At 40.4% G+C, this 13158-nt stretch overlaps 1 protein-coding gene across 1 annotated transcript in view; it reads left to right on the top strand.

The window, feature by feature from the left end:
* VPS41 (VPS41 subunit of HOPS complex) overlaps positions 1–12713 on the top strand; it is a 135411-nt gene extending 122698 nt beyond the window's left edge. The window contains exons 24-29 of the mRNA XM_081101827.1: positions 1573–1713; positions 2721–2857; positions 8189–8288; positions 8391–8435; positions 10941–11020; positions 11588–12713. Coding sequence (XP_080957953.1) covers positions 1573–1713; positions 2721–2857; positions 8189–8288; positions 8391–8435; positions 10941–11020; positions 11588–11668 — 584 coding nt within the window. The 3' untranslated portion in view covers positions 11669–12713. The remainder of the gene's footprint in view (positions 1–1572; positions 1714–2720; positions 2858–8188; positions 8289–8390; positions 8436–10940; positions 11021–11587) is intronic.
* The last annotated feature ends 445 nt before the right edge of the window (positions 12714–13158 follow it).

Raw genomic sequence — 13158 nt, 5'->3', positions numbered from 1 at the left:
CTCTGCGTCAGCTCCGGCTTCCAGCTTCCTGCCCACTCTTTTGTATACTACATGCACTTGGGGGCGTGGCTTCGGCCTCCGGCCAATAGCACTGCAGCACAGCCAGAGTGTGGTAGGACACAGCCACCAGGCTGGCTGGGCATTGATTTGGCCGGGTGACTAATGTCCATGTCCAGGTACACTGATTGTTTACATTTGTAGGGAAGCAGGGCAGCCCACTCCTGCTGCCCGCATCACCTTCTAGGCTAAGAAAGGCTCGCTGATCACTGTGTTCCTCCTCCTGTCCGGAATCAAAACCTCTTGAGGATGAATGATCCCACCAATGGTCCCAGCGCATGCTTGGTGTCACTGTCGCAGACATTCCCAGTCTTTACAGCCCGTTCCTCAGCCCGCACTGCCCTGCTCCACCTCCTCACCTTGCACTCCCTGAGGACCACCTTATGTTATCTTATTTGAAATGTGAGCAGTGCCCCCCTGTCCTTTTTTCTTTCAATAGCTCCCTTGCCCTACATTTCTTCCTCTAAAAACCTTGCATTTTAAATATATATATTTGATTAATTTCGGAGAGGGAAATAGAGATAGAAACATCAATGATGATAGCGAATCATTGATCAGTTGCCTCCTGCAAGTTCCAAACTGGGGATTGAAACCTCCCACGGCTCCTCCCCCTGGCCGGCAAATCTCCCTCAGTCCCTCCCCTGGCCAGCCGGCCGGTGGCAGCACAGTGGTGAGGGAAGGAGGAGCAGGGGAGGCAGGAAACTGTGCAGCTCCGAGGGCAGCTGGCGTTTGTTCCTTCCACGCCCAGCCCAGCAACCGTTGCCTCCTCTCCCGACCCCACGGGGGCCTTCAGGCCCCTATAGGCCCTGATCACCAGCCAGGCCTAGGGACCCCACCTGTGCACAAATTTCGCGCACCGAGCCTCTAGTTAGTTAATAAAATTATATAAGTTTCAGGTGTACAATTTTATTGTACATCATGTGTATATTGTGTTGTGTGTTAACCACCCCAAGTCAAGTCTCCTTCCATCACCATTTATTCCCTCTTTCACCTTCCCCCAACCCCTTCACTTCTGGTAATCACCATACTTATGAGGTTGTTGTGGGGTATTTTTTTAAATTTTGTTTTCTTTTTTGTTTTTGCTTCATTTCTTCACTTTTTCTTACCCAGCTCTTTAAAAGTCTTAATTGTATGTGGGTATGTGGGGTTCAAATACAGGCCTGTGAGAAGCAAGTCAGCATCTGACAGACCCGGGTTTGGATTCCAGATCTGCTGTTTAGTAGAAACATTTCTGTGTCCTCTTCTATAAAATAGAAATATTAGTGTGACATATCCCATTGGACTTTAGTAATAATGAAATTATGTCATTCATGTGAAGCACTTAAATGAGTGCTCAGAACACAATAGACACCTAGCAAATAGACATTTATTTTATTATGTTATACGAATGTCACATAGGAAAATATGTTTTTGTGTTAGCTTTAAAACTGGGTGAATAAATTAAGAGATATGCTATTTCTCTAACAATGTTTCATTAAAATGTCCTGAATGAAGTATTTCTCACATCTTTGCTAGGCCGAATGGGCAATAGCCGAAGTGCCCTGAAGATGATCATGGAGGAATTACATGATGTTGATAAAGCAATTGAATTTGCCAAGGAGCAAGACGATGGAGAGCTCTGGGAAGACCTGATTTTATATTCCATCGACAAACCACGTAAGCAGAAAAACCATCTGCGATCATAACTCTTTTCTCTCAATATAGCCAGTTATGTCTAGAGTAAGAATTATCTCAAGACACAGTAAGTTAAAAATATGGTCAAGTATCTATATAAAGATAGGCCAGGCATACCGAAACGCTTTCCAATGCCAGTCCTGTGCAGAGCAGCGTGGAGTCCCATCACTTTGAGTTACCTGAATGTGATAAAGAGCATGTGGCTCACCTGGTAATATTAACTTGTCCCCATGAAGCATATTTTTACCTACTGCACCAGGAATTTACTGATTGGCTCTCTGCTTGACCATTGTGTTGGGTCTCCCATCTTGGAAAGAAACAAAAGCAGTCACCTAACAATAATCCAAGTTCTTCTTTGTAGGAAAAAGAAATGATTCAGAAACTAGCAGCAGCAGTGGTTTAAAATCTCCTCCCTTCTCTTTATTTTTTGGTAGAAGACTTATCTATTTCAGAATTTTCAAGTTCTAGAAATTGCTGTTCTGATTGTCTTTTAAATATGAGGATAATGTTAGCATGACAAAGTAGTAGTTTAAGGATCTTAAAGGAAGCAAAGTGGGTATAAATGTAACACATCATGGACTTGGGTCTGGCTTAGTTTTGAATTTGGGCTTAAAACTTGCTGGTTGTGTGATCCTGGTTAGATTAATCACTTCGTTTCTTGTTTCTGTAAAATAGGGACAACTAACACTCCTACCTTGCAAAATATTGGTGAGAAGTATATGATATTGAGCCATAGCAAAATCTCAATAAATATTTGTTGCACCCTGTTAACATCACAAATTATATTCTGAAGTAATCATTTGTTCTCTGTTTTAAATTCTCTATATTTAGCTGCTTCTTTATGTCATGAGGAAAGTAAAGGAAGATTAGTTCTTGAGAGTTTATAAATTCAAATTTGAAGGACATTTTTTTTCTTTGAGTTGTTTTTGGCTTAAAATTGCATTATGTACATTGCTTATATGTTAATTGCTTTTTGTGGTATTTTATAGCATTTATTACTGGCTTGTTAAACAATATTGGCACGCATGTTGACCCAATTCTACTGATTCACCGTATCAAGGAAGGAATGGAGATTCCCAATTTGAGAGATTCCTTGGTTAAAATTCTGCAAGACTACAATTTACAAGTAAGTATCCTTTTGTAGAAAAATAAGTATACTGAGTGAGTTGACTGACTGAAGGATAAACATTTATAGGGTTTATTTTAAATATTAGTCAAATAATTCACTTTGATAGTTACAGTCTGTTTTGAACAGTTTACTTGGAAAATTGTTCAAATAGAGAAACTAGAAATATCACCCTTTATGGAAGCCATCTGATATTTAACCACCCCCAAGTTTCCTCTTATTGATGAACAGGTATTCTTACATTTGTGTGGTGAATACAGCATGGCACTGGGGAGGGAGTAGTTACTGTGACTGTTAGATCAGACCACCCAAACCTTTTTTAAGTAGAATGAATATTATGTCCACTTGGGAGAATAAAAAAATATTTTTCAAAGGGTTTGATAATTTCCTTGAAGCCACTTAGTAACCTATTGCCTGAAACATGTTACATACAGGATTTTATTTAACATTTTGTCTGTTTTCTAGACTAGTAAAAATTTTATTATCTATAATAATTTAGAATTTGTTGTTTATTTTCATATAAAAAAATTTATATGCTAATTTCATAGCATCCTAATCTTTTCTTTAAAAGGACTCTGTGATAATTAATATTTTTTAGAATGCTGGTAGCTTCCATAGAACTTAAAACTATTTAAAGCACGTTTCTTTAACAATTCAGACTACACTTTGCCTACTTTATTTTAAACTGAGTTTTTGTTATAATATGGTTGAAATTGCTTTCCTGGACGTGTAGAGAATTTTTCAGGTAGAGCGGGAAGATAAGGTTGGGATTGGGAGAAGAAGTGGTTATCTGGATAAATAAGGAGAGGGAAGGATCATGATGAGGATTTGTGGGGCCTGTAGTCACTATGAAGGGTGCAAGTGGGGTGCCTGCTGAATTCAGGTGGTGGCCTCAGTCAGAAAAGAGGCAGGGTGAGCCCTGCCAGTGTGGCTCAGTGGGATGGGTGTCATACTGGGCATCAAAAGGTTGCTGGTTCGATGATTCCCAGTCAGGACACATGCTCAGGTTTCAAGCTCAGTCCCCAGTAGGGTGTGTGCAGGAGGCAGCTGATCGATGTTCTGCTCTCACAGGAATGTTTCTCTTTCTCTCTTCCTCTCTCTCTAAAAATCAATAAAAATATTTAAAAGTGCCCTAACCGGTTTGGCTCAGTGGAGAGAGCATCGGCCTGCGGACTCAAGGGTCCCAGGTTCGATTCCGGTCAAGGGCATGTACCTTGGTTGCGGGCACATCCCCAGTGGAGGGTGTGCAGGAGGCAGCTGATCGATGTTTCTCTCTCATCGATGTTTCTAGCTCTCTATCCCTCTCCCTTCCTCTCTGTAAAAAAAATCAATAAAATATATTAAAAAAAATTAAAAGAAAAAAAGAGGCATGGTGAGAAGGAAAAAACATTGAAGAAGATTGATATGAGAAATGTAAAGGAGTGACAGAGCTGGAGGGACAAGAGCCAGGGGGTGGAATATTGTTACATTAAGTTTCCGAAGGAGTCATTGTGAACATGTTCAAAAAGTGGGGTGAAGGTAGAGGTCATTGGAGTGGAATTAGTGAAGAAAATGTGAGAGCACACTGAGAAGGGGGAGCAGGGGCCTGTCAGCCAAGTTCCATCATTCTTAGTGATCGGGGAGGGTAGTTTCGCAGCTACAGGTGACTGGTATTACTGGGCAACACAACTTTAAAGGAGAAGAGGTTTCTTGAAGGTGGGATATGAGAAAACAAGGAGCCTTCACTCAGGAGGGCTTGTGGGAAATCAGGGTCCTGGGAGAAAAATGGATTAGGACAAAGGGGTAGAGGGCCTGTTCTGCAAAAAAAAAAACAACTCCAAGATATACAGGTATGTATTTATTTGGAGGTTTGCAGATGACCCAATAGTACAAGGTTTGCTAGTAACAAATTGATTGTACAAGCTATAACTGGTTGTCTTGAAAATGATGAAGACAAAGGATAAAGGTAATGTTAAATAAAACTTTTAGAAAAACTTAGAATTATGGAGGGAAATGTAAAATTAAGAAAACAAGTGGTAGAGAAGGATGTGGAAAGCAGTTGGCCCATTGATTTGAATAACCTTGAAAAAATGATGGAAAGTCCTATAAGGAAAATTAATGCCTGAAAGATATTATACTTGGTAAACAATGCCTACAAATGTTTTTTGAGATGGGAACTGATGGCATTATGAAGTTGAGGAAAGAAAAGATTAGACAGTGGTTTACTTGGCTTGGTGAAACTCTAATATGAGATATAGATTACAAAGCAGAGATTAATAATGATGTTGTCGTATTGACCAAGTGTAGACATTTTCTAGATGACACAGTAAAGGAGTTCCAAACTGATTTTAATTTCTGAAAGTAATATCAGAGGCTACCCTACACAGAGAATAAAATAGGAAATCAAGATAAAACAGGAGGAAATAGGCAAGAAAGATTTTGCTGAGCAAAGAATGACTTGATCTTTGAAAGGCCAGTAGGCATCCTTTGGAAAACAAAGACTACCTTTGGGGGAGAGAGATGATGGGTCCTTAAAACTTCTTCTCAGCTTAACTTATGTAGCCTATAAATACTCTGAAAAATTTCACAAAATGTATTTGCAAATTCTGTAAAGTCTGAGAAGATATGGGGAAACAGCCAACATAACCATAAAAAAAGAAAGTCCTTACAGACCTAATTAAATTTTTGACATCTAAAGTCAATAAGAAAAGTTCATTTGACCAAATGTCAAGGTCAATGATAAAGACTAAGATTTTAAGAATTCAAGTATAACAGATTTAAAAGAGAGTTAAAATAGATGTAATCTATGTTGATAGGTATTTGCTTTGCTTAACATGTTCAACAGTATATAAACTAGAAATTAATTTTTCTAAACCAGAGAAGCTTTAGCTTTTTGGATACATGATAGACTAAATTGAATACTCCTTTATTGTTAAAAAAAATGTTAACTAGGATATTAAAAGATAATTTATTTCCATTTCATAGCTGATCCCAACAGATATGAACAGGTGCCAGGAAACACTGAGAGCAAACCCAAAGTAGAAAGTGGATGTTGTTGCTATGGTAGCCCTCTGGAATAGCAGACACAGCTTCTAGATTATGGGCTTCTTATACCTATGCTAGTGACCCGGTGCACGGATTCGTGCTCAGTGAAAGGAACTTAATTAGAAGGTGGCTGGCAGGGCAGGACTTGGCGAGAAGGGCCAGACACACCCTGGAGTCAACCTCCCATGGTCCCTCCCCAGCTCCAGTCATGCACTGGTGGGGTCCCTCGGCCTGGCCTGTGCCCTCTCGCAATCCAGGACCCCTTAGGGGATAGTTATATATAAAAAGTAAAAGGCTAAGATTACCCAAGAAGAATAAGGAGAGTAGATTTATCAGATATCAAAGCTTAATATGTGGAAATGTAAAATGGTATAACCACTACTTGACAGTTACTTAAAAAATTAAACATCTATTCCATGACATAGCAATTTCACTACTAACTGTTTACTCTAAAGGTAAGAAGCAGGTCCACAAAAGATCTGTGCAAGAATGTTCTTTGTAGCTTTATCCTTAATAAAGTCTAGACTGCCAGGCCTCCCCTTCTCCTGTATTATTCATGCAACAGACTTAACACATCCACCTAGCTCTTTCTGAAACATTTTACCAAACATACAGTAATTGACACTTTTCCCTAAAATTTTATTTGGGTATTCGAGGCTAAGGAGCTTTATATTGTTTGCTTTTAAATTTTCTTAAAGTTTACTTACATGAGTATTTCTTAGCTATCTTTCTTACTGTATTTGTTATTTTTTCTGCTTTAATGCTGTCAAAGTTTTAATGTCTTTTTTTAAAATGAATCAGAAAAATTCAACCAGTGCCTCAGTTAATATAGAAGTAGTGTTACCTTTGGTTATTTCCTGCTCACTGATACTGGAAATGGCGTGTGTAAAACTTTAATCTGGACATCAGGTTTGTTTTCTTGAATATTAGCCTTCATATAATTAGGGGAAAGCCCTCTGGCTGCATTCACCCAACACCAGGGCTCTGTGGGGTTTGAGAGGAGCACCTGGTATGGCAGATGACTGGGGATGGAGGACCAAGTCGGTCACTCCCTCCTTCCCTTCCCTGGTGGCCTGAAAACAAGAAAGCAAAACGCTGTGACGCGGAGCTGGACCGCAGTGAGGCGGCAATGTCATCATCACGTGAGTTTCCACAGCAGCACATGGAACGTGCACAGAAGCACATTGGGAAGCCACAGGCACTGCACCAGACTCTCTGCCCTTCCGGCCTTGAGTGTCTCCCTCTTTGAAAAGCAGCGAGTTTTTGTAAAAGTGTCATCTGGCTTGAGAACACTTCACACAGCCTCTCTTAATTTCTAATAAAATACCTAAGAAAACTCAGAAAAGGGTGGAAACTCACACTCTGTCCAGCAGAATGGGTTTGAAAGGTAAGGTAGGTTGCCTCTTACCTGCTTAAAAGCAGGTGAGCAGTTTTGTCTTCCCAGCTCTGAAACAAAGTCACTGTCAATCAAAACGGGCATTTGACCTCTGCTACCTGCATCCTCACTTTGGAGGCTGCTGAAGGCTTAGCCCTGTAATTCTCCGGACAGAGAGAGGGGAAATAAGGTAGCCTGTGACTAACAGGAAAAATGCATAAGCAAAGAGGACAGCACTGGGAAGAAGGGCAGAAAGTGAGTCTTGTGACAGAATATGTAATATCTGTGGTTGGTTTTCAGTTGCCAGCCTTTTCAGAATCACCAAATTTGAGGATTAATATAATCAATTACTCTTACACATCACATTAATTGCTAAATGGTTTGCACCCTGAAGGGGGTTTAAGGACAGAGATCACATCTGTTTAATTTATTGCTCCATTTCTTCTGCCTAATGTATAATAGAGACTCAGTACAGTGAAATATTTGTGCAGTAAGGAGATGGATTTATGAAATAAATTATTTTGGAATAGCAGGTTTTCCATCCTGGGCAAAGACCAGGGGCTTGGAATGACCTAGTCACGTAGGGGCCAAACTCTGCCAGAGAGAGTCTGTATTGGGAAGACCTATAAGACAACAGTAGGGGTAGTTAATAGAGGGCCTTCTGCGCCAGACTTTGGCTTGGTATTTGCTTTCACGAGCTCTAAGGGCACCACTGTAGGTTCATAAGAAAAATTGCCGTCATGACTGAGTGGAGGCTGGAAAGGTGGGTCTGGCAGTGGCCTGGAGAGAAGAGGGTACTGAGAGCAGGGAGCCAGTGGGTGCCTCTGAAGTATTTTAAAGAAACCGATTTTCTGAATCCCCGGTAAGAGCCCCCTCTCCCGCAACTGTAGAGTCTTTTTAAGATGCCATTTCTTTTATAATGTGCACCTTAGATTCTGCTTCGTGAAGGCTGCAAGAAGATTCTCGTGGCGGACTCTCTGTCTTTACTGAAGAAAATGCATCGAACTCAAATGAAAGGCATTCTGGTCGATGGTGGGTAAAATGAGGTGATCATGGAGGAACTGGATGCCTCCCTTGGGGAAGAGACAGAGCAGGAAACACTGTGTAACCTCACCTGTGTGTGCTTCCTTGCAGAGGAGAACATCTGTGAATCGTGCCTGTCCCCTATTCTTCCATCAGGTGAGATTTTTAGGAGAGGAAAAGAAATCCCCAAATATGTGTTCATAATGAGTGGAATTTTTATAAAATTATATAGCTTTCAGGATCATCAAGTTTAGAGAAGATTTTCAGCCCACAACTCTACTCACTTGCATGCTGATGGTGCCATTCTCAAATTGTGGAGTAAATTGGCCTCACCTGACAGGCTTGTAAAACCACCATGCTGGTCTTACCCACCGAGGTTCTGATTCAGTAATTCCAGGGTACGACATAAGAATTTGCATTTCTAACAAGCTCCCAGGTGATGTTGATGCTACTGGTTCAGGAGCCATACTTTGAGAAGCACTGCTCTAGAATAAAACAAAATAAAATGAAGACTTACCATCAGGTGTTTAAGTTCCAAGGTTGAAGAACCATGTGTGTATGTGGGACATTTTCTTATAGGTAGCTTTCCCTTTCCTTTAAATTGTTTTTCTTCTGATCCATTCTATACTACAAAGCTACAATAATCAAAAAAGTGTGGTATTGGCATAAGAACAGATACATAGATCAGTGGAATAAAATAGAGATCCCAGAAATAAACTCTTTCTTTTATGGTCAATTAGACTATGACAAAGGAAGCAAAAATATACAATGGGGTAAAGACAGTCTCTTGAATAAGTGGGGGTGGGGGAAACTAACAAGCAAAAAAATGAAATTGGACCATATATAAAAATAAACTCCATGTGGATTAAAGACTTAAAAGTGCTGCTACCATAAAACTCCTAGGAGAAAACATAGGTAGCAAACTCTTTTTTTTTTTTTTTTAATATATTTTATTGATTTTTTACAGAGAGGAAGGGAGAGAGATAGAGAGTTAGAAACATCAATGAGAGAGAAACATCGATCAGCTGCCTCCTGCATACCTCCTACTGGGGATGTGCCCGCAACCCAGGTACATGCCCTTGACCGGAATCGAACCTGGGACCTTTCAGTCCGCAGGCCGACGCTCTATCCACTGAGCCAAACCGGTTTCTGCGGTAGCAAACTCTTTAACATCACTCTTAGCAATATCCTGTGGGATGTGTCTCCTCCAGCAGGAGCAACAAAAGAAAATATTAACAAATGGGACTATATCAAACTGAAATTTTTTGCACAGCGAAGGAAACTCCAACAAAATAAGAAGACACCCTACTGAATTGGAGAAAATATTCGCAAATGATACATCCAATAAAGTGTTCATAACTAAAATATATAAGGAACTCATACAACTGAACACTGAGGGAACCAAACAATCTGATTAAAAGTGGGCAGAGGTCCTGGCCAGTGTGGCTCCGTTGGTTGAGCATCTTTCCATGCACCGTAAGGTCACTGGTTCAATTCCCGGTCAGGCCACATGCCCACCTTGCAGGTTCGATCCCCATTCGGGGTGCATACGAGAGGTAACTGATCAGTGTTTCTCTCATATTGATAGTTCTCTCTCCTCCCTTTGTCTCTATCTAAAATATCAATAAAAACATTTTTTTAGCCCTGACCAGTTTGGCTCAGTGGATAGAGCGTCAGCCTGCGGACTGAAGGGTCCCAGGTTCGATTCCAGTCAAGGGTGTGTACCTTGGTGGCAGGCACATCCCCAGTAGGGGGTGTACAGGAGGCAGCTATTCAGTGTTTCTCTCTCATCGATGTTTCTGACTCTCTATCCCTCTCCCTTCCTCTCTGTGAAAAATCAATAAAATATATTTTTTAAAAAAACAAACATTTTTAAAATGGGCAAGAGACCTAAATAGACATTTCTCCTAAGAAGACATACAGATGGCCAACAGAAATATGAAAAGATACTGAAAATCACTAATTATCAGGGAAATTTAAATTGAAACCACAGTGGGATATCATCTCACACATGTCAGGATGGCTATCTTTAAATAATCAACAAATAACAAGTGTTGGCAAAGATGTGGAGAAAAGGGAACCCTTGTTCCCTTTTGGGATTATAAATTGGTGCAGCCACTATGGAAAAAGAATGGAGATTCCTCAAAAACATTAAAAATAGAGCTGCCAAATGACCCAGCAAGTCCACTTCTCTGTATTGATCTGAAAAAAACAAAAACATTAATTCAAAAAGATATATGCACCCCTATGTTCATTGCAGCATTATTGACAATAGCCAAGATATGGAAGCTACATGTCCATCAATAGATGAATAGATATAGATGTATATATAATGCAATATGACTCAGCCATAAAAAGGAATGAAATCTTTCCATTTGTTACAACATGGATAATTAGAGGGTATTATGCTAAATGAAGTAAATCAGAAAGAAAGAAAAATGCCATATGATTTCACTGATATGTGGAGTCTTAAAACACACACACACACACACAAACAGATGAATGAACATAACAGATCTATACATATACAGAGAGAAAAAGCTGATGGTTGCCAAAGGGAAGGGGGATTGTAGGGTAGAGCAAAAAGAAGAAGACTGGTTTTAAAGCCTCTGACCTGCTTGTTGCATTGAGTCCTTCTCCTTTCCTGTCCTCTACCCCCAGATGCAGCCAAGCCCTTCAGTATGGTGGTCTTCCATTGCCGGCATATGTTCCACAAGGAGTGCCTGCCTGTGCCCAGCATGGTGAGTGGGCAGCTAGGCCACCAACAGCTAAAAGGAAATGGATGCAGTCAGAGGGACGTGCTCAGCTTTCTAGCCTGTCATTTTATGGCTCTGTGCGTTCTCAAAGTTACAATATAGTTTTATATCACATAAGAAAAATTAATTCATCTAATTCTCAAATGTAAAAATGTTTAGAATACTATACTGAACATTATAAAATCATATTCATTTAAGTGAATTTGTTCAGGTAAAACTGATGACTGTTGAGCTATAGAGCTATGGACACGTGAGATACAGTGAGAACCATTTTATGTCTTGTACAACTTTCTCAACCTGATTTCAGTACCATGACGCTGCTTTTTTTAGTGTCAAGTCATATTCCTCTGTCAGATTACATTTGTTTTGCTGTTCTAGACGGAATCCTATGTGAACCAGCAATAATATACAGGAAAAGGGAGTGGCATTTCATAGTGTCCCGCTGCCCCCTGACTGATTCTCCCATAATACTTCTGAATATGAAAGAAGAAAGATAAGATATATATACATATATATATTTTTTTTAAATCTGTGTTTTTTATTACATTTTAGACCTCTCCAGCGCAGTTCTGCAACATCTGCAGTGCTAAGCACCGGGGACCAGGAAGTGCCATTTTGGAGATGAAAAAATAGCTATGTTCTTTTTGTCGGTCTCTTTCTCACCGCTCTTTTGAAGATGATTTTTTCAACAATAGAAGCATTTGTTGATACCAGTGCTGTTAAGAGTTTTCTACATGTTTATGCTATGCTCAAAAAAACTTTCATCCTCACTTGCCTACTAGAGTTTTCTCTGCATTTGCAGTTGATAAAGATGTTAGGTTTTTTCCCCCCAGCCATGCCTTGAAATATTTGGGTCCATGGTTAATATTTCATGATTTATTTGTTTAGCTCACTCTTTGTTTAGGAATGGAAACTTAAGTGTGAGCGTTGGAAATGAAGTTTTAGGTCCTAGTAAAACTGCCTCCAGCTGTCTGAGCATCGCCAGTGCGGCTGTCCTGCCAGCTCCTGCCACACGGCCTCGTTCTGCATGCTCTGCAATTTATTCGTTCTGGATCTGGCTTTTTTTTATGTCGTCCATTGTGGTTATTTTCTTAGTAGGTATTTAATGAAACATTATGCAAATTGTCACTTATCCAGTGATGTCTGGGTGACACGAGCAGGTGACATCATGCAATGTCATATTGACTGATCACATGTTCTGTGTGTCCCAATAACTAGCAGAGTCTGGCCCTGGCAGGCACTCAGCATCTGTTAAGTGAATAAATGTCATCTCGGCCCATGTGAAAGCCTCACCTTTATTGGGTTGAACAGCTTCGGTCAAGAATTCTGGCACCCTCAGAAGGAATGGAAGAGACTTTGAGCACCTTAGAGTGACGGGCTATGGTTACGTTTGTGACAGGGAGGAAAGCATGATGCTGTAGAATCTGAAGGATTCCCAGGAGAAATGGGACTGATGCTGGGGCATGGGCTCAATGATGATTTTATTCTCTGGAGCCTCCTCTGCCCTCATCGAACAGAAAAAGCATAAGAAAGAGGGAGAGAACTCAACCATGTGACTGTTTTCTGTTTATTGGCTTCATCCATCTTGGGATGTGTTGGCATTCTCTACTGGGTATGAAAATGTGAAAAGCATATACTCACTGCCATGAACAGGAATAAACGCAGCTTTCCGCTTCTATCTTTTGGGGAGAGGGCAGGATTCTAATGAGTACTGAGCACATACCAACCCTGAAACTGGTACAGTCATTCCCCTGAGCAGCATCTCACTTCATTCTCATGGTGCCCCAAGAAGAATATATCGTATCCCTCAGTTTACTGATGAAGAGACCAAAATGTAGAGATGTTATCGCAGTGGCAGAGTGACTGCCTAACTCAGAACACAGGGGTCTGCTTTAAGAAATCACAGGGCCAGGTTCAGAGGAAATGCACAGCACATCTCATTGCATGGGAGTTAAACAGAATATTCTCTATTAGACAACAGACTTTCCAGTAGGCTTAAGTATTTAGAACTGGAAGGTTCTTAATTATTAGTGAATGTAAACCTCAGTCCTCTCATATTTCCTTATTCTGAGAGAGAAACATCAATGATGAGAGAGAATCATTGATTGGCTGCCTCCTGCATG

Source organism: Myotis nattereri, assembly GCF_964212035.1.
Source record: "Myotis nattereri genome assembly, chromosome: 11".
Taxonomy (NCBI): Eukaryota; Metazoa; Chordata; class Mammalia; order Chiroptera; family Vespertilionidae; genus Myotis; species Myotis nattereri.
The sequence above is the reverse complement of the archived record's forward strand: the minus strand, read 5'-3'. Positions and strand labels throughout refer to the sequence as shown.